Below are 20,892 nucleotides of genomic sequence, written 5' to 3'. Positions count from 1 at the left end.
TCATGTGAGGTCTACCTTTATCGCCAAAAAGGCGAGAAATGAGTTTTTACCTATTTTGGTATTATGTTTTTCAATTACTCGCGAGTAAAACGAAAGTTGATGTATAATAGGAATGTATAAATACTTGAATATTGTAAAAGTTATTGTATAAAATTTTATTTAAAAGATTCTGGCAAGAAAGAAGTTTTGGTCTGAAAGACTTTTGAAATGTAGATAGTATTTCAATGTAGAAGAATTGGCACTTGCTTGGAAAAGAATAAGAAGTTAACAATGTACTACTAATGTATGTTTCAAATTGCGTAAAATTAACGGCATGTTAATATGTCCTTATATACAATGTGAACTGTTATTTTAAATGTTAAGAAATACTGTGATATGGTAAAAGTGAAAGTAATGCCAAAAATTTTAAACTTATTCGTGTGACTGTAAAAAGAGCCAAATTATTGTGAGTATGTGTTAAAGGTTGAATGAATGTAGTTAGGCTCTCTGACGCTACATTTCAGAGTTAGCCACTTTCAGAATAGAACCTCAGGGTTTAGAGATGAAGATAAGGTGTGTTATGAGGTCTTGTTATGTTGAATTTTTAACACGTTAGTGTTTTGATTGCAGGCGGTAGCGTTGAACACTTGTACATAAACACATTCGTGTTTCTTTTACAACACATGTCAGAGAGCACGGGGAGAGATAATTAACCCCTTAACTGCCGCGGGCGTATATATACGCCTTGCTCAACCGATGCGTTAACTGCCCCAGATGCGCAGCCGATGCGTTAACTTTGCGAATAATTTTAGGTGTAGCAGCGCAAAGCAAATGATAGCAGTTTGGAAGGACGTATATATACGCCTGGGGCAGTTAACGCATCGGCTGAGCAAGGCGTATATATACGCCCGCGGCAGTTAAGGGGTTAAATAAAGTCATGAATGAAATAAGAATGTTAGAAGAAATATAAATATTCATGTTACTTGCCATTTAATTGTGTAACATTTCATTAAACTAGTTTTCCTTCCAGATCTCTGGAAGGAACCAGATTTCAACTAAGAGCTCCTGTTTAGATGCAGTACAGATGAAAAGTAATTGTCCATGGAGCTGATAATGTAAAAACAATTTTTTTTTTTTAATTTCTAGTTTCTAGTGAGGAATGTTTGTAAAAGATTGGCCTCGCGTTAGATTCTAGAGCTAAAAGTTTTCAACAAGGTCGTTTTAGACCTCAGTTTCAAACTAATTAACTCTGGCGGGAAGTATGTAAGGATCTTAAGTTTTACTAACGTTTATTTTATTTTAAATCTTTACTATCACTTCTTATTTTCTACTTCCGGCCAGAATTAAAAGCTTTAACTTATTTATGCAAATTTGTCTGGCGAACGCCAAGTACTTAAGTTGTGGCTTTTTGCCAAGCAAGCGAAGAGGAAGGAGTGAGTAGAAGCAGGCCGCTTGCCTTAGCAGTTTTACTCGGTTGCTGGCTGCCTTCCAGGCCAGAGGTTTAATCCTCTTGATAATTTTAAACGTATTGTAGTGTTATCAGTTCTCTGTACTACATACGGCTTCCTGTTAATATACGGCCAATCTTCTCGGAGGCCCTTGTTTGTTATTCCAAAGTTAAGTTAGAGTTTAGTTAAAATTTTTATATTCTTACGTTCAGACCACAAGTGGTTGGTCTCTGTATTCCGAAGTCCGAAAATCATTGTAAAGAGTGAAGAATAAAGGGTTTCGTATACCCTTCCTGTGTATCTTGTCTACTTCCCACATTTATTGAACATAGCTTTAGTAAGCTCCCTGTTCCGAGTCAGGTTCTTGACTTTTCCCAAAGCAAGTAAGGCGGAATACTGAACCTGATACACTTACATACTGATTTCAATGTCTTTAAATGTAATTTTATAAAGTTTAGATATATTTTTATTAAGATATACTCTTATTCTATTAAAAAATTTAAATGTATTGAACAGGGCACACTTTGTGCTTACAGTCAACCACCTTGTGGCAAGATAACTTATGATAACAAAGTTCCAATGTAAAATTGAAATAAATTTGTAGCCAAAGGCTACACAAATCAATTTAATGCAAAGTTGGTTCAAAACTTAACCAGCATGGAATTCAACTCTCAGCAATTATAATGCAGGACTGAAGACTACAAATCTTATCTTATCTAGCATCCTAGTAACATGGTCTCTAAAGGCAAAACACAGTTTATTTTACAAATTAAAAACTTCGGATTTTGGTCGGAAAACGGATGGGCAATTGACAGTTAAGATCCCAAACATAAAAAAAACTCTGGTTACAAAATAAAAGAACGTTACATTATAATTTGTTCCCTGATTAATTATTCACTACATGAAATAGTGTAGTGCATTTCTGTTTGCATCATATACAAATTATTTATTTTATTTAAATGCTGTCAAAAACTGAACAGGATTTTGCAAACATATTTACCATACTTTTCGTCCTATAGATGCAACACTTCTTCACTTCAGAAGTAAGATTTAGAATTAAGAAATAAGAAGAGAGAATATTTATGAATAGAAAATAAATATATATGCTGGCTAGCAGAAGGATGCCTTCATAAAGGTCATTTTAAGAGAAACTGGCTCAGATTCACATTCCATGTAAGGAAAACTACAAAAACTCCCATATAGCCAGCCTGAACTACCAACTGATTAGTGTCTTATTACTCCACCACTAGTGGATTCCAATGACTGTTCGAATCTTTCACAGAAATCATCAGTTATGATGATTGTTGTTGTTTCTGATTACCATTGGTACAAAATTTACTCATTATGATAATTTAATTTTAGCTTTTAAATTATAATCATAAATTACTTGTAATAAATTGAGTGATTAAAAAATACACACTTCTTAATATTTTTACCATTTACAAAATTTAATCATAAAGTATTTCTAACACTGGTAAAATATTTACTCGTCATAATTTAATTTGATTTCCTTCATTTTGAATTTTTTTTATTTTTATTTTCTTTTAATAACAGAATCTAATAACTAAAGTAACATATACTAGTTTGAAATGCATTTATTAAAATTTTGTAAATTTCATTATTCATATCATAAAAATTAACCTTTTGTAAATTTGCTAAATGCTATAATATAATATAAATATAAACTAATTACTTAAAATTAATATTTAATACATTAATATTATATTTTGTAATTTAAAATATTAACCTTTTGAAATTTCATTACTCATAACATAATCACCGCCATAAATTCGTTTACGGTAGTGTTTCAAGAAGTTATCATAGCAGTACTGGAAATGTTGAAAATTAGAGAAAGACTGTTTATTCTAATTAAGAGCTTATTTTTTAAGATTGTTATTGTGTCGTGATCGCGTTTTGTTGACAATCCGCCATTTTTTTCCGATTTTCAAAACCGGGTCTACCTTGGCAACCGAAGTTTGTCGCCAAATCAAAAAATAGCCAAAAGGGCCAATACTAAAGCTCTTCCGCTACTTGTTTGAATTGTTGAAATTTCAGTCTAAAATTGTAAGTAATTTAATCGATTATTCTATAATTTATATTTTTATATTCTACATGTATCATGATTTCTGTTTTTCTGAGCAATTGCAATTGTAGAAATATTTTTTTTTTATAAATTCGTCTATGCTTCGAATATTTTTTATGTATCACCTGAAACATTACTTAATTAAGTTCCGAATTGTATAATAGTAAACAGAAAAGAATATGTTAGTTAAATTTCTCTCTGGTTTTCATAATAAATTAAATCTTTGGCGTCTAAAATATTCTCATTTGTGTTTTGTTGTCAAAAATCAGGATGTGAAAAAGATAACTAGTTGAATTCATTTACAGTATTATTTAGAAACGAACTACGATTATTGAGATTTTAGATTTTGATATTATTCTTGAAGTCATCTGTTAATATTTTATCTAATTATAGTGCTTAAAAATTCAAGTGAAAAGGGATTGTAATTTTTTACCTACTGATGTAAAATATCCTGTTTCTTCTTACGAAGGATATGTTGTTATGAAACTGTTTGAAAATACAGTATTCTTTTCTCCATTTTACTTCACCTATATGCTACTATTATGCTATTTTAGCAGCATCGTGTGAAAATATTGGAAGTTTCTCATGTGATAGATTAATACAGTTTATATATATATATAAAAACAGTAGGTGTTACATTTTTAATCTCTTTCAGATCCTGATTTTTGACACCAAAAATGAGGTTATGTTAATATATTTTTATGAGAGTGTACTCATAACTGTTACATATACGTAAAACTATAAAACTGTATACTGAGAATTTTCTGAAATAGGATTAGTTTTGAATAACTCAGCTTTCATAATGTTATAAAAATGTGTCATTGAATAAATTTGAAATGGTATTTGTATAATGCTTATGTAATTAATTTTTTTTAGTAAACCAAATGATTTTAATTAATTAAAACTCTTCAATAATTTTATATTATTGAGAATATTTATTATTTCATATTAACTAGATTATTATCTTGTATTAAATAGATTATCATTTAGCTTAATAACTTTCAAAACACATTTGAAAGTTAACAAACATATGTTTTTCTAAAATCCTGATAAACATTATATTTCCTTTATTCTCATTTAAGCCTTTCGATAAGATCTTTTTTTGTAACCCATTAACATGTTGAGGGTTTCCGATCATAATATGAAAATCCTGGCAATAAATGCAAAATGTTCTCATTGTGTTTATGACATGTTCATAGGAGACAGAGTGCAGTTCATAACTTCTTGGCACTGCAGGGAGGGACAAACTATTGGCTTATAGGTACGTACCCAAAATTTTATAATAAAATTAATTGAAGAAAGAAATAAGCACAATCATTTTGTCAAACATATTACTATTCTGAGAAATTACATGAAGCACAAATAAACATTTTTCAGGGGCAGGGGAAGAAACTGAATGTCAGCAGTACTTCCTAAATTCATGTAATCCTAAAATAAGATTTTTCGGTGCTCTTCTCTTATCGAAACCAGATTGAGAAATGAATGTATATGTGTCTATATATGTACATACGTATGTATATGTGTACACATATATGCACATATACACGTACATACATACATTCAGTCCTGGCAACAGAAGAGTACCAATTTTTCAATTCATAGCAAGTTTTGATTAATTTTGTCTGCATTATTGTTATAATATTATTCTCGCAGATTAAGGATGGATTATTTATATCTTGTTATAGTATTAATGTTACAGAAATAATAAACAAATGCAATTTTTTATGTGCTAGTGTTTTAATATAGTATATTATACCAAATCTTAGATTACCAGTATCAACATGTGACTGATACATTACAGAGACTTGATATATGTTAATAGTTAAAGCGTGATGCCAGTTTTAGTTATATAGTAGTATTTACCAATATCCTTTTTTTTTTCAATAAGTAATAATTAAAATATTGGTGGAATGTACAAAAATTATGAATTTTTTCCTTTGGATTTGTGAGTTTAAAATTATTTTGCATTGTAATAAGTGACAGATTTTTTTTCTTTTTGCAATCTGATATTAGATTTCCCCACCTCTACGAGGTATTTTTATTTCCATATACTTATTTTTTTAATATTTCAGGTGATACAGGTTATCCATTGGAACCTTGGCTTTTGACACCATACATAAATCCCACTTCATACATATAAGAAAATTATAATCAAAAACATGCAGTAGCAAGGAACCATGTGGAAAGATGCAGTTGTGTACATAAATCAAAGTTTTGTTGCCTGCCTCATCACAGTTTGTTGACGTTTAGCCCAGCATTAAGACTCCAATAAAATGAGTTGACTCGTCGTCCATTTTGCAGCCAATGAAGCACACTCGTTGCTATCTGCCATTGGATCAGTATTGTTTTGTTGACATGTTTGTTGATTGATTTTGACCTAATTTTGAGAAAAATGGGTAGATATGCTGCAACAAATTGTTCCAATCATTCAAAAAATAACATAAAACATATATCATTTTCGAAGAAATGAAGAAAGACTAAGAAAATGAATAATTAATTCTTGTCGAGATGAATAGATTCCCGGCTCAGGAGCGTGTCTTTGTGAGGTTCAGCTTCGTAGTTTTCCATAGAATGTTAGAAAAATTATTCTTCATATTTCTTCAAAATATGTGTTTTCATTTAACCCTTTCCGGCACGCTACTCTTTAAAGTTGGAATTTTACCAAAAAAAATTTCTAGACACTCTAATTAGGCCTAGGAGAGTATGCAGGTATAATTTTACAAAGATTGCAGAAACCATTTCCATTTTATGGGTATGTCCGAAGCAAGCACACTGAGCCGCACGAGCTGCAATAGGTGAACATTGCTGTAAAGCACGTATTAACAGTAAAATACTTTGTCTAAGATATAAAAACAGTAGAATCTGATCTCTGTAGCACATTTAGCATAACCCAGGGTGCACCACGGGGAGGCCTGCTACTCTACATCCCACAAAAAAAAAAAAAAAAAAAGGGGGGGGAAAGAAAAAAGGAAACTCTCATTGCTTCAGCAATGCTGAGGCGCCTCTGAGCCATTTACACAATTTTAAAATTTATAAGCAAAATAATTAAAATACTATAATATTTACAATTAATTATTGACTAGAAGAAATAATGATTAAATATATATACAAATAAAAATCTACAGAAATCAAAACTAAGCAAACTCTGCACGATGAATGCAAGAGAAAAAAAAGGTCGGCTATTGCTGAAAATCAAATAGCTAACTGAAAACCGGGGTCATTAAAACCAAAAACAGAAAAGAATAAAAACAAATATAAATAAATCTGAACTCTCAGCCTTCCCTAGTGCTTGAAGCACAAGATCAGATTCTGTGACTCACTCCCACCTGACAGGTGCTACCAGTACAGTGTGTTCAGTCTGAACACACTATTTCAAAGATACAGAATAGGCAGATTAGCATACGAACAACAAAATTATATAAATATTTTTTTTCATTGATATTCTTTATATTTAAAAAAAATCTGAAACATTTCTTTGAAAAATCAGTGTCTTTAAAACAGAATATAACTCAACGTTAATGATTTGCTTGTGTGGTGCTGCCATCTATTATTCAGAAAAGACTAAAAGTAAGCATTAGTGTAGTTTTCGTGATAGTTATCGATTATTTTCGGTGTCTAAAGAGGGAATATTTTTGGTGTGTTCACTCTGAACACACTGCACCGGAAAGGTCAACTGTCACTTATTGACCATCAACTGATTTTTTATAAATACAAAATCAATTACGGAATGTGTGTGTTTGTGCAGTAAAATATAGCCAATACTGTTTGTGATGTTGTTGTTCCTTTTATTATCACAAATAGTTTATACAGTTTGTAAAATTTTATCCTACATTTCATGTAAACTTAGTTAACTTTTTTCATTTGCCAGAGATAACTCGGGATAGTAAACTACTTTAAAACTAAATGCTTTTACACCTTCAAAAAATTAAAAATTCAATTAAAAAGCTACATATTTTGATTTGTTTCATTTCGTTGTATTTAATAATAAAATTAAAAAATTTGATGATTTTTTGCAAGATTTTTCAAAAAAATTTCTAAGAAAAGCGGTTAATGAATGAACTTGCTGATGTATGTTTCTTTTCTTCCAAAAATATATAAACTGTATTTCTCAAATCAAAAATATGTCGCAGTATTTTTCTGTGAGAAAGCCAACTGTGGTAATAATGTATCATACACAGAACTTATCTCATTACAGCGTATTAAAAAGATACAACTGTTTAGGATCTTGCCTTTTAATGTAATTAATTGCAGTAATAACCCTGCAATATCTTGTGCAATTCTTCATCAATGTCTTTTGCAACAAGAGCTCGTCTATGTGTCATACAATGGTTGAATATTATATGGGGAGCAATTTTCCTTATTAACCCTCTTAGTCTTTTATAATTACTGTTAATGCTGCAGCATCATCAGTACAAACTGCGACACAGAGTATCTAGGTAAGATTATTCGTTTCAAAATATCTGTTAATAATTTCAAATATTTTCTTTCCAGTTGCTTTTCCTTCCCAAATATTACAACATAAAAGATATTCTACTGCGTCGTCTTCAAAAACGTATCTCAGGTAAACAATGAATTGAGACATTTTAGTAATGTCGGTAGCTTCATCAAGTAGTATAGTACAGACAGGATTCTGTATTCTATAGTGTCTGATATGACAGAAATTTGGCGAGAAATAGTATCTTTTGATAATGCTATTGTTTCAAAATCATTACAGTCAAAAGTCTTTAATCCGGACCTCAAAGCTACAAGCTTGCTGCGCATGCATAAAAGCATTCTGCGTTTAATGTATAACGGACGGTATAAGCTAAGCTAAAATTATCTATTTCAGTTAATGTTGCAGATTGTGTTGTTCCTTAATCTTCTAATTGGATCCGGATTATTATTTCTTGCAGAATGTTAGAGCAAATTTATAAAAGTAAGCTTGAACTTTCAATTATGTCAAAAAGAATTTCCGATTTTGGAGCTACCAAAGGATCCACAAAGCGAAAGCATGTTGCAATGTCCATCAAACAAAAAGTGGAATTGCTTCAAAAAATGGATAAAGGCATATCCTTTGTTTCTCTAACCATTCCGAAATCTGTTTATCAATTTCACGCTGCTCTGAGGGGGGGGGTAGAAATGTCGAGGCACGCAATGAACTGGAAGTTGATCTGTCAGCACTATCCACATCTTCAGGGCAGATGTTTTTATTTTATTCGGCTTATAATTCCTTATTAAATGTAATATTTCATCTCGATGTACTCCATCTTTGATATGATTCAAATTCCTCATCATTATAAATATCACGAATACACATCAAATAGTTTTCTGGTTGCAATTTTCGGTTGATCTTTAGATTATGGTAACTTGGCGATTTTTTGGCGACTAACTCTCCTACAGCAACCCTCTATTTTTTTTTTTTCCTGCTGCCATTTTGTCTTCATGAAGTAAAGACATGTTTCTTTTCTTTTATCTACTGAACACTTCTTCCAACAATCTATAGCCGAATTACACTTATGCTAGAAATTTTATCTAACAAAACTGCTTAATCATGACAAATATTCACTGCAAAATTGGGAAAACGTGCACAATACCATACTCCTTACACATTTTTCAAAATAACACATAAACCATGTACACGTCGACTTATATTTACTTAAAAAAACATCCCAGAATTACACAAAAATGGCATTGCACACACTCTTCACTATATCCATGTACACTGCTTTTTTCTCATAAATTAGAAAAATTTCACGAAAATACATGACAATTTTCTGAATCTTTAAACCCGGTAAAAAGAACATATATGAAATTACCTGATCGCGAAAAAGTATATACCCTTTCCAAATATGAACATTTCCACATATAAAATAAATAAAATATCCAAAAACTTTTACCTCTAAATCATCTATTATATTATAAACGTCACCAACGAATTCATACCGCAAGCATTACAAATACTTAGTATCAAATATTTAAATTATTTCCATGCACGTTTACTTCAACTAAAACATATACCAAATTCCTACAAACATAAAATTCACAAAATAACTATCATTTAATTAAAATATAATTAAATTCAAAAACACTACTTAAAATATAAATAAGCACATACATTAAATTAATAAAAATTAGCTTACAATCCTAATTACTTCCACCTTACATGTAGAACAATGCATAAAAATAATATCCTCAAATAATTAAAAATACTAACTTACCTAATCTTCTTCAGAATCTTGCTTACATGGTGGATACACTTTTATTATTTATTCAATAAAATTAGTGAACGATTTTTTCTGCAAATTTTTCCTCCACACTTCCTCCGCTAAATAAAAAGCAAAATTCTCTTTATCACAATGCCTCGGAATGTCGCTTTTTATAGCACTCCACGTGCCCTCTATTGTATTAGTATGTGCACCTGTTTCCGGATCTTTAAAATAATATTTGTGGTTCACAGCAAGATGTTTAAAACCTTCATCTTCCAAACATTCATACGATTTTTCACTTTAGACAGCGCCATACAATCCCAAAATTATTCAACCCTACTTCACTCAATACACAATGATGCTTAATACAAAATAATATACAGCCACAGATATTTTTCCAAATTCCCTCCTTTTCTGATTAAACAGTGATTTGTCCATTAATATCACATGACATATCCCATGATCTCTCATTTCCCTCACACAAAATAATGCGTAATCGGAACTGAGTACTGCTCACATTATTACCAAAGTCCCAGGTAGTAACCTTTATCGCCTCCAAAATGTCGCCAAACTACCAGTTACCATATTCTAAAGATCAGCCCAATTTTCTAATTTCGACTATGCGTAATGTATGCTTTATGCATGTTCTTCTAAACAAAATCCTTGCTTTTCAACAAACCTTCCTTGCAAACAAACTCACCTTCCAAAACAAAATCCTTGCTTTTCTGTATCTAGAATCAGCTGATGAACCATTTCAATATATTTTTTATCTTAATAGTTCATCTGAAAATTCTCATCCTCCTCAAAGTGAAGGAAAATGGCAAAAATACAAAGTAAAATAATTAAAAATATCTTCCAATTTAACCTTTTCCCGTGGGCTATAGGGTCCAATTTCGAATGTATTTTGGCCATTTAGTCACTTATTTTAACTGAAAGGAACAGAAAAACAAATCGACAGGGTATTGCACTTCCTTATCCATATTAAGGAGTAAATTTTAAATCTCCATAGTTTACTGAAATTTCTTGAGACACATTTAAAGTAGTGAACGTGCGGGACATATATGTCCCAGCCCCTGGGAAAAGGTTAAAAATATTTTTCTAATCTAAAATGAATCTTAAAAAAATGCAAACATGCTCTTAAAAATGTAGAAAAAATTAAAATCCTACAGTAAAAAATCTTTGATAGTGCAAAATAATCTTGAACCTCTTATCAAACAGCAGTAGCAAAGGGGGGGGGAAGAAAAAAAAAGAAGTAAAATCATTAAAAATATTTTCCAATTGAAAAAGATTTTACTAGTCTAAAAATAATATTTGATATTCTACATTTACAGGATTTTATCAAGTTAATTTTAATTCCAGTATTTAGTCTACAAAAAATTGGTTCAAAATTTCTTTCTTTATATATTTACTGATCAATTTGTAGCAGCATAATGCACGAAAATTCTTGCAAGGATTATAAATTTTCCTTTTAAAAAATTAGTTCTATATACATAGTCCAAACACATCTCTAGTATATCTATAATAACTAAATAAATTGTAAAGGAAGTCAGGCTAAAAATATCCTTTTATATATTAAAAGACTGTTAATGTACAGTAATTCTAGGAAACATTTCAGAAACTCTCTGTGAACATGCATGCCAATGTTGAATGAACATGTAATGCATGCATTCCAAACGAAAGACTTTGAATGCATGAACTTTAAAAGATGGGATGCAGAAGTTGCACTTATTAAATGATATTCGAAAAGGAACACTCACTCGTTTACAGTGCCTCTACAGGATTGTTCTGTTAAACTTAAGATAAAGAAGTTTGGCCCTCTGAGCTCCAGTATGAAGAAAACAAGTGCTCTGCAATGCCACGCAGGTACAAGGACCCCAAGATAGAAAAAATTCAGTCAAACCTGTTATTGAAACATTACATACCTGAAAGATAAATTACACAGAGCTTTGACCAGCAGAAAGAGGATATTCTGACACTGAAAGTCTTTGTCAACCTCAATTTTATAAGTTGCAGAGATGAATTTAATAAACAGAAGTTTTTCTATTTAGTAAATATTTGTTTTGGTTCTTGGAAATCTGAGGGTAATAAGCAGCTGATTTTATTATACAATGAAGTTAATAAGCAGGGGGTACTGTATGTACTACTCATACTGCAAGATCTAGTTTGTTTATCAAACTAAAAATTGATAAATTTTTGCTCGTCTTTCAAAATATTCACAGATCAATTTACATGCAAACCAAAATTGTACTTTACATTGCAAGATTGCAATATTTTGGCGCTAAATGACTTTCATATTTTTTATTTGTTAGGTAATATAATTAATACGTATGTAAACATATCAAAGCTAGATTTCCCAATCAGATACTCATTTCCTTTTACTAATCTAATCCCCCTGGTTATAATTGTATTATTATTAAAATCATAAACAGAACCAACTTGAATACATTAATTTGAAGTGACATAATATTAAATTATAATTATTAAATTTAGCACACTTTTCTTTTGCTATTTTGTACTATACTACATTGAAACAAAAAGAGCATCAGAAAAAATTACTAGAACAACCCAGAATAGATTTTACCAGAAGATATTTAATTTTATTTTATACTGATATTAATGTCAAAAATAGGAATTTTCAGAACTCTCAGGTTTAAATTTTTAATCAACAACCAACAAAATAAACAGCATTTCGAAAACGATCTGTTTGCTACACGCCATAACATCACACATTTCATTGCTATGCGAATAATTTACCACTTTTCAGAACTAACGTTTCTTCCTTGGTAATGCTGCAAAATTTTCTAATACTTTGTTTTGCATGGAAACAGTTTCTTTCTCTTTTTCTCTCCCTTCTAGCATAAATGGAATTATTTCTAATAAAAAATTATTAATTTCAAAGTGTGTTTGTTACTTTTATCATGGGAATTTTAAAAACATTGGAGATGTTGCAGACAGAATAAAATAATTTGCTACAGAAATTAAATTAGCATAAAACACATATGAGCAAAATTTAATTTTACAGTAAAAAGTATTGTGTGTGCACAAATTACACACACACACACATATATATGTACCCACACACACATCTACATAGATAATTATAACAATTTAGACAAACAGCTGAAGAAATAGTCTTTGGTATGAATTATTACATTATTTTGTTAAAATAGATACATAGATTTGAAAAAGAATTAAAATTGTGTTTAATTATATCTTTTAATAAATAAATGTGTAAAAATTAATAGTTATGCTTGATCTGGTAAAATACCTATAACCCTAACAGACATGAAGCGAGTTAACACATATCTTAGATAAATGACAAAGTCTTTACGGTTATAAACCACCTTTTTTTTTACATAGAACTTGGAACCATAAAGGCATACTTTTGTGCTACAATAGTCACACCTCGTGGTGATGCAAATAAGAACATTTTATTTAAATTAAACATTGAACAGCAGTCTAAGCCCACACAATTAATACTAAGCTAGAAGCTGGTTCAATAAATTTATCGGTATCTAAAGTATCATACGCGAGTAATAGTGCCGAGCAAGCTGAATAATTACAACTACTAGAACTGGCAGAAACTAACCACTTAACATGCAAATACCGGACAAACTCTCTGTTTCAAATATAGAAACCTCAACTTAAATACTCAAAACTAATTTGCATTTTGGTGAAGAATATGAAAAAAGAAGTTCAAGACCAAAATTGTAATAACTGGTTAATTTAAAATAATAACATTACAATATACAAATTACAAATACAAAAATACACACTGATGTATAATCGATAAAATTCTTTATTGAATATTTTTTCACATGATTCAAATAATATACAATAATATGACTAGAAAAGATACTTACTGATATATACATTATATGTGTGCATATACACACACATAGAAAAATCTTACAGTGAGTAAATGTATATGTGTGTGTGTAGCTTTGCAAAGCTCACCAAGTCACATAGCATGGATATTTCCTATATTAATTCTCCAAGCATACACATATTTTACTCAGTACTTTTGTGACAAAAATTGTATTACTTCCACTTTTTGTAATTAATTACACATTTTTTACTAAAAAGCAATAAATTAAATACATCTTGCACAAAACTTCAGATATTGTAAAATAAAGCCTTAACGTATATTAAAGTTATAAACTCCATATTAATACAATTGTAAATTGTTGGAGTGTGCTATGTACATAAAAAAAAATTCAGAAATATAAAATAAAAATATATAAAAAATACATGATGTATAATCATACAATATATATTTATTACAACATACTTTTCAAAATGAAGTTGTTTTATATAACATATTTATATTCTTCAAATGCCTCAAAGAGGAAAAAAATAGCAGTTGCAAATCACAGTACATCTTGATACTATACATCTACAAAATACATAATCCTTATCATAGCAAAAAGACTACTACAACTACTGGATGGAACGCTTGTTCTATAACCACAAATAAAAAATGAAAAAAGTATTGTTGGTCTGAGTTCCACCAATATGGGAAGGGGTAAAAAGAGAGAGGGGGAAGAGATAAAGTGAAGAAATAAATTTTTACAGAAAATCTATATTAAAAGAGAAAAAATCAATGAGGAGGCAAGTATGCCACTGACATTTATCATGCCTTAACAGGAGGTTTAAAATATCTCACAGAGCTTTCCAATTGCATTTTGACATACTGCCAGCAACTACATCACAAATAAATTTTATAACTTTTCCAGTGCTGTTTTCAAATATTTTGCACTCGCCAAATTCCTTATTAAGTTTCTCACATCTCATGTACTTACACACACATTAATGCACAAACACACAACATACATAAACATACATCATTAATAACAAATCATGATTTTCCATATAAGCTTATAATTTTGATAAAGAGTCATTTCATGTTCTTGAAAAATTAGATGCTAGCAGTATCTAGTTGTTCTTGTAAACAAAATTACTCACTTTCATTACTTATTAAGAAAAGCTAGCCATGCATACATAACATTAATATTAAAAATTAACAAAAGTGTATTTCTGGAATATTTCAGAAAGGTAAGAACTCAAATCTGTATTTAAAACAGTTTATAGTACACTTTTCTTACCTCATAACTGCAACCAAATTACTTAACATTGTTCACAAAATCACATTAAAATCTACTAAAATTTTTTTATTTACATAGTTATGCCCCCTTCACAAAAATATATTCAAGAAATTTTAAAGGATTATTAAGGTTTATTCACAAAGCTTTTCAATGACTTCCTAGTAGACATTTTTAAATATTGCACACATACTTTACTTGTACGATTTCAAATTTATGAAACAATACATTTCAGTAACAAACTTTTCAAAATTCAATAACTAGGCTGTGTGAATGACTCATATCATTTTACCTTACAAAAAGTGATAAATTATATCTAGCTATAGCATCAAAAAGTCTTTCATATACATATTTTCAGTTGCTTTGTTCTACTATCTTTCATAGTCTATTTCCCCATCCTTTTTTAAGCACTTTTAAAAATATATTCTTTCTCATTAATACAAAATTTGTTAGCACTTGGCAAATGAATACACTCGTATAAACTTTCTTGTCTTGCTTTTGCACATATAACTTTGTAAATTATTTATTCACTTTAGACCTTTAAAAGAAAACGTAAGGATATCCTTTCATGTTTTCGCAACTACCATCTAGAGGAGTAGCATTTTTTACAGCATGCTTTGAATATGTTTTGAAAATAGCAAATAAAAGCAGGGCATTTTGTACTACCTAAATTAATAAAATTTTCCTGAACAGGCTAAAAAAAATTATTCTCAATATATACTACCTAAAAAGTTATGGAATTGAAGCCAAAAAATAAAAGCATTTAGTAGACTTAAAACATAATTTTCTGAATTTTATGCATAGTGCAAATAAATACATTTAGCAATCAGATTTTGTTTCTGGTTATATTATCAGCCAGTATGCTAGTCATATGACTTCACATTAAATCATCTACACATTATGTATGATTCATAGAAATGTATTCAATGGCACATGAACAAAGGTTGATAAAAAACCCAAGATCGCTTGACACCTTTATAAACCATTTTAACAATGGAATTTTAATTCTTTTTACATTAAAACAACAAAATTTACTTAATCAAAGCCCAATTTTTAAAATATATGATACAAATAAAATAATTTTTGGCGATTAGTTGAAGCATTTATCAAAAACATAAAGCACAACATAACCACCATACACAACATCTTTACTTTTTAACCGCAAGATAAAAACATTGCTTCCATTTGAAAATTTTAGATAAAAGGAAAGAATTGCTTATTTCCAATTACTCAATTTTCTGTCCTGGGACATAAGTCTACCTCGATATAACCAATTTGCAATAAAATTGTATAGTTGGAATACACAGAACACATGTGAAGCAAATTATAACTTCATCAGTTGAACTTATATTCACTTGACACATGTGCTTGCTATGGCAATATCTTGCTAAAACTGCTTTTCTAAAACTTCTATATTTGCAATCTCAAGCATATTCCCACTATCATCAGTTTCTAATATTTCAGTTAAAATAATAAAGCAAAAGGATAGCCTGGACACCAAATACATAGGTATTTTAAAAATAACTTTCTGACGGAAAACTATAATTCATTATTTAAAAATACTATTTCAGATGGTAAAGGGAATTAGGATTAGGACATTATCGCATATCTTACAGGAATCAGCCCAAGGAAAACACTTTAGAAAATAAATTGCTTTACTGTGAAGAAAAATAACAAAATAAAAATACATGCTCAAGAAACATTATAAGCAAAGTTCTATTTTAACAGTGAAAGGGGGATGGAGCTAATGAAAAGGCAATTAAAATATTTAGGGATTTTGGAAATCATTCTGATTATAACTTTATTAAGAGCTATAGATCAGTTTGACTAAACATGTAATATGCATAATTTGTGTAAAATAAATTGCCAACTTTTCCTCAAATATAATCTCTACAGATGAACATAACCCTTACGGCTGTGATCAACACATGTATGACCTAAAAAAATGCAGAAAAACCATAACTGCTGATGTAAATTCATGCTACGGTATTGCCAATCAGTACAAAAATAACAAAAAAAAAAAAAAAAAAAAAAAAAAAAATTACCCAAGTATCTCAAAATTTCATATTTCACACAATCTTAAGTTCTCAACAATAACAAGGTTGATTTAAAAAAACAGCATATTTTCCCAAGCACTATAAAAAATAACTTGCAAATTATACTTTTTTGCAGTTACATTATGAAAGGGTTGACAAAACTATAGCAGCGTTTGTAACAAAAAACCACGAACTTCAGTAGGTGAGCTTGTTTCATTTCTTCAGTTTAGCTAATGCAATTACATATTCTGGGAAAAGATGAGGACAGATAAGATGGTTACATTTAATAATGCATCAAGAGTATAAGCAATTTGCTTAATGTTTTTGTAATTCATACGATATGGAAAATTTAAATTTAAAAACATGAAAAAATTACAGATTTATATTTTACTTTCAACTCTGCAAAGAAAAAATAAAAATTTTAAGAAATATAGAGATATTTACAGTGTATATAATGTTTACATGTAGTTACCATTACCATAGCCTAATAGTTACCATATATGTAGTAGCTTCCATATATGAATGAATACCATAGATATTTACCAGTTTATTATTTAAAATTATGAGCACTTTACGCAATTCTATAACGCGAAATTTTCTCTTAATCACTAACTTATAAATACCTGGTAACAAAAATTGAATTCAAATATCAGCAACTTGACTTATCACTAAACTCATACCAAGGACAATATACTTACAATTTTAGCTATTTTACACCTGATGTAGAGAAAATGAGGTAACAGCAAAATTATTAACTATGGTTGAAAACATATTTCTTTAGGCAATGTTTGCTCATACTTTTACTGCAATTCAAGCAAGAAGACAAAAATTCTTTTCCTTAATATGGAGCAACTTAATAGAACTAAGCACAAGAAAAATAAATGTCAGAAAAATTCAGTCTGAACTCAAAGACTTATTATCTTTTCTTTAGGAAGTTCTCTCATACTGCAGTAACGCTTGTATCCAACAAAAGAAAACACATTTGCTTGGCAGATAGCAGAGAAGAATATCCTTATTACCTTATCATTATTATCAGTTCTTTAGTACAGATAGCAGAGAAGAAATCATCAAAACAGTAACACAGGTTAGGTACTAAAAAGCAGTAAAGTTTGTACTAGAAGAAAAGCTCCTATCAGAAAATTACTGGATCCTGCAGAATTCATGCTGCAAGTGTATGAAAATAAGCAAATATTTTCAACCTGAATTAAAATGGTAAATGGTTGAACAACAAAAAGATCCTAAAGCTTTTTGGATATTTCTACTAATAATACAAAATTAGTAAATGTGTATGGTTTTTATTCTTAACTGAAGTCAAGATTCCTAGCTAATCTCTAGCATTTGAAGATATTAAACATTAAGTGATATTTTTCTGCATTAATTTGTAAAGCATATACAAGTAGTTAACTTATGCAAATTAGATACAGCACTTGACTATTAAGGCAAAAGATTCAATATCCAATTTATAATCACTAAAGACATATATATATAATAATAATAATACCATTTAATATTAGCTTAATGCATTACAATTATAGGACACACAATAAAAATGAATAAACAGGAATGTCTGCATACAAAACTGCATAAAAACAAATAAGAAAATATTAAGTTTTTGCATTATTAAAGCAACATTAGTTTTAAAATATTATGCAAAAAATCAATTAGAGAAAGCAGCACTTTTCTATTTTCAGCTTTACCAATACAGAAAAACTGAAATAATAATGTGTATTTTGAAAAACAGCACTAATCTTCACAAACTGCAAAGCAATGCAACATAACAAAAATACAATCTCTTTCATTTTAATTTTTAAAACAATCATTAAGTGTTAAAAGTAACATTTAGAAAAGGAAGAGGAAGGAATATTCACAAGAGCAAACTGAAGATTAAAAAATAAAGTATTCAAAATCTGCAAAAATAACAGTGTTTATAATAACATGTAGTAGTAAAAATGCTTTTTGTAATAACGCACTTTTCTATTAATTTCAAGCCATGTGAACTTTTTCGAAATGTCAACTTTATATTAGATGTAGAATGCCAATACACAGTACTTCCATGCTTCAATATATTTATTTACTTACTTTTATTTTACATCAGACTGAGGGCATATTCAGTAAGTGATCAAGATCTATTAAAAGAATACAGCAATATCCCATAGAAACATAACCAAGCCTTATTATTACTCCTATAAGTCATTCATATTCCATTTGAAACAATTATATTATCCTTAAAATAATATTATTGCTTTTGTATTTATCACATATCATAAAATCATTGAATTAATTTCACTGAATATTGGGCTTATTTCTGATGCAGGCATTCCAATATGAGGAAAAATGTTACCATACGTTTACTTCAGTTAGAATTTTTTCCTGTTAGCAATCTTTCAAAACTTCAATATTTGTAACCCATCAACAAGCTGCTATCCCTGATACCATAGCCTCTTTATACATTGTCTGAACTACTGCGGTCATTTACTGGAATTCCAAACAAAATCAAGAAAAATCGAAATCTAGAACTAAACATGAATCATAATATGTTTATATGCATCCATGGCAAACTAAAGGATTTACATTTCTATCTACGTGATTGACAGATGTCTTAACGCTGATACACAAGAGACCTGGGAGATGAATACAGCCCTATGACACGATCTCCAAGTAAGCACCTATGTATTAATTTTTTTTGTTTATTTAGTTTAATTCATAAATATTTACAAAGCTATTATCATCAATACCCTACATTTAAATGTTTCTAAAACTGTTATTGAAAGACATCAATTTCACCTCACATCAACAACCTAGTCTGAGAAGTAACTCTCACATTTATTCTTAATCAATTATTCAGCTTTATTTAAAACCTTCATAACTAGTCAAGTTTGCAGAAATTTTTTCTTGAGTACTGAAATGAAAAATATCTTTCTAGTAATTTAATTGATAAAAATTATTTGATCTTTAAGTCATGTATGAAACAAGATTTTATTTCTTATGAGACGACATGAGGAAAATATATATTGTAAAGAAAAAATCAAAACATAAAACTTTTTACAATTGTAAGTACATTTTCCATTTCTTCCCATCAACGTGGGGAAAACGGTAGTTAAAACACTGCATGTGAAAAATCACAAAGGCTTAAAAACTTTGTTCTTATTGAAATGCAGGAGACGGATGAGGGTTAATGCAAAGCAGGATATGATGTGTTCATCCAAGCTTGAAATGAAAAGAATCAACCAGATAAATAATATATAAATTATGTGAATAGAGCTTGCATTATGTGATTTGATAAGTTACATTACTCACCTCCCCCCTGGAGATTTTTAAACACAAATAAATATGCATATAAGGAATTTGAGTGCCATGCAAATCCTTAATAATATTAATAATGAAACAGCACAAACACTACAATACGGGATTATTTAGTGCCATCAAAATAATCATAACATTGTATAATTGTCTTTTAAATATACTTTTGTTTCATCATAGATATATTTCATCTGTAATTACATTAAATAATTTTTCATACTTTTTCAAGTAAACAAACACAGCAAGTTAACAACCATCATTTCACTAGTTATCAATCACAGAAGCATTTCAATATCTGAACAAATATTTCAAAACATTCTAATTTTTACAGATTTTACAGTAGTGCAGAGTATTCAAGTTTAAAAATTTGTTTATATTTAGGCATACATAACACATAAGTACATGTATGAAAACCACTTTCAATCCAAGACTCGAGATGCATTTCCTCGTACTGATTTAAAAATGCACCATGATTATGATTCTAACAAGGTCACACTTTGTTATGCTGGTATGTTATGAGCACCTCTGTTTACTCCATTAGGTATCATCCCATTCGTTTTTATAGTTAATGGCACACTCTGTGACTCGAAAATAGCATCTGATTCTGTGTCTGACATCATTAAACTGCTTTTTTGGTTCTTGTCTGTAAAAAAATTAAAAAGTTAGATAACATAGCGAGCTCAGATGTGGTGGAAGATCAACACTAGAAGCATATTACACCTTTTAAAACTATTATCATTCAAAATAAAAAATATATAT

At 29.5% G+C, this 20,892-nt stretch overlaps 1 protein-coding gene and 1 long non-coding RNA gene across 4 annotated transcripts in view; one reads left to right on the top strand and one right to left on the bottom strand.

The window, feature by feature from the left end:
• Positions 1-3,244: 3,244 nt before the first annotated feature.
• LOC118205573 (uncharacterized) lies at positions 3,245-5,797 on the top strand. The gene is made up of 3 exons (XR_004761012.2): positions 3,245-3,491; positions 4,710-4,771; positions 5,583-5,797. It is a non-coding gene; the product is annotated as an uncharacterized LOC118205573 (long non-coding RNA).
• A 6,469-nt stretch (positions 5,798-12,266) lies between these two features.
• The window catches only part of LOC118187912 (dyslexia-associated protein KIAA0319-like protein), a 268,310-nt gene continuing 259,684 nt past the window's right edge, over positions 12,267-20,892 (bottom strand). For 2 of the 3 annotated variants that reach the window (XM_085809395.1, XM_085809397.1), the window contains one exon: positions 12,267-20,776. In XM_085809395.1, coding sequence (XP_085665521.1) covers positions 20,634-20,776 — 143 coding nt within the window. In that variant the 3' untranslated portion in view covers positions 12,267-20,633. The remainder of the gene's footprint in view (positions 20,777-20,892) is intronic. The other variant, XM_085809396.1, reaches the window with a different exon arrangement.

The sequence above is a fragment of the Stegodyphus dumicola genome, chromosome X2 (genome assembly GCF_044657685.1).
Source record: "Stegodyphus dumicola isolate Sdum_Otavi_A_Nest chromosome X2, ASM4465768v1".
Taxonomy (NCBI): Eukaryota; Metazoa; Arthropoda; class Arachnida; order Araneae; family Eresidae; genus Stegodyphus; species Stegodyphus dumicola.
The sequence above is the reverse complement of the archived record's forward strand: the minus strand, read 5'-3'. Positions and strand labels throughout refer to the sequence as shown.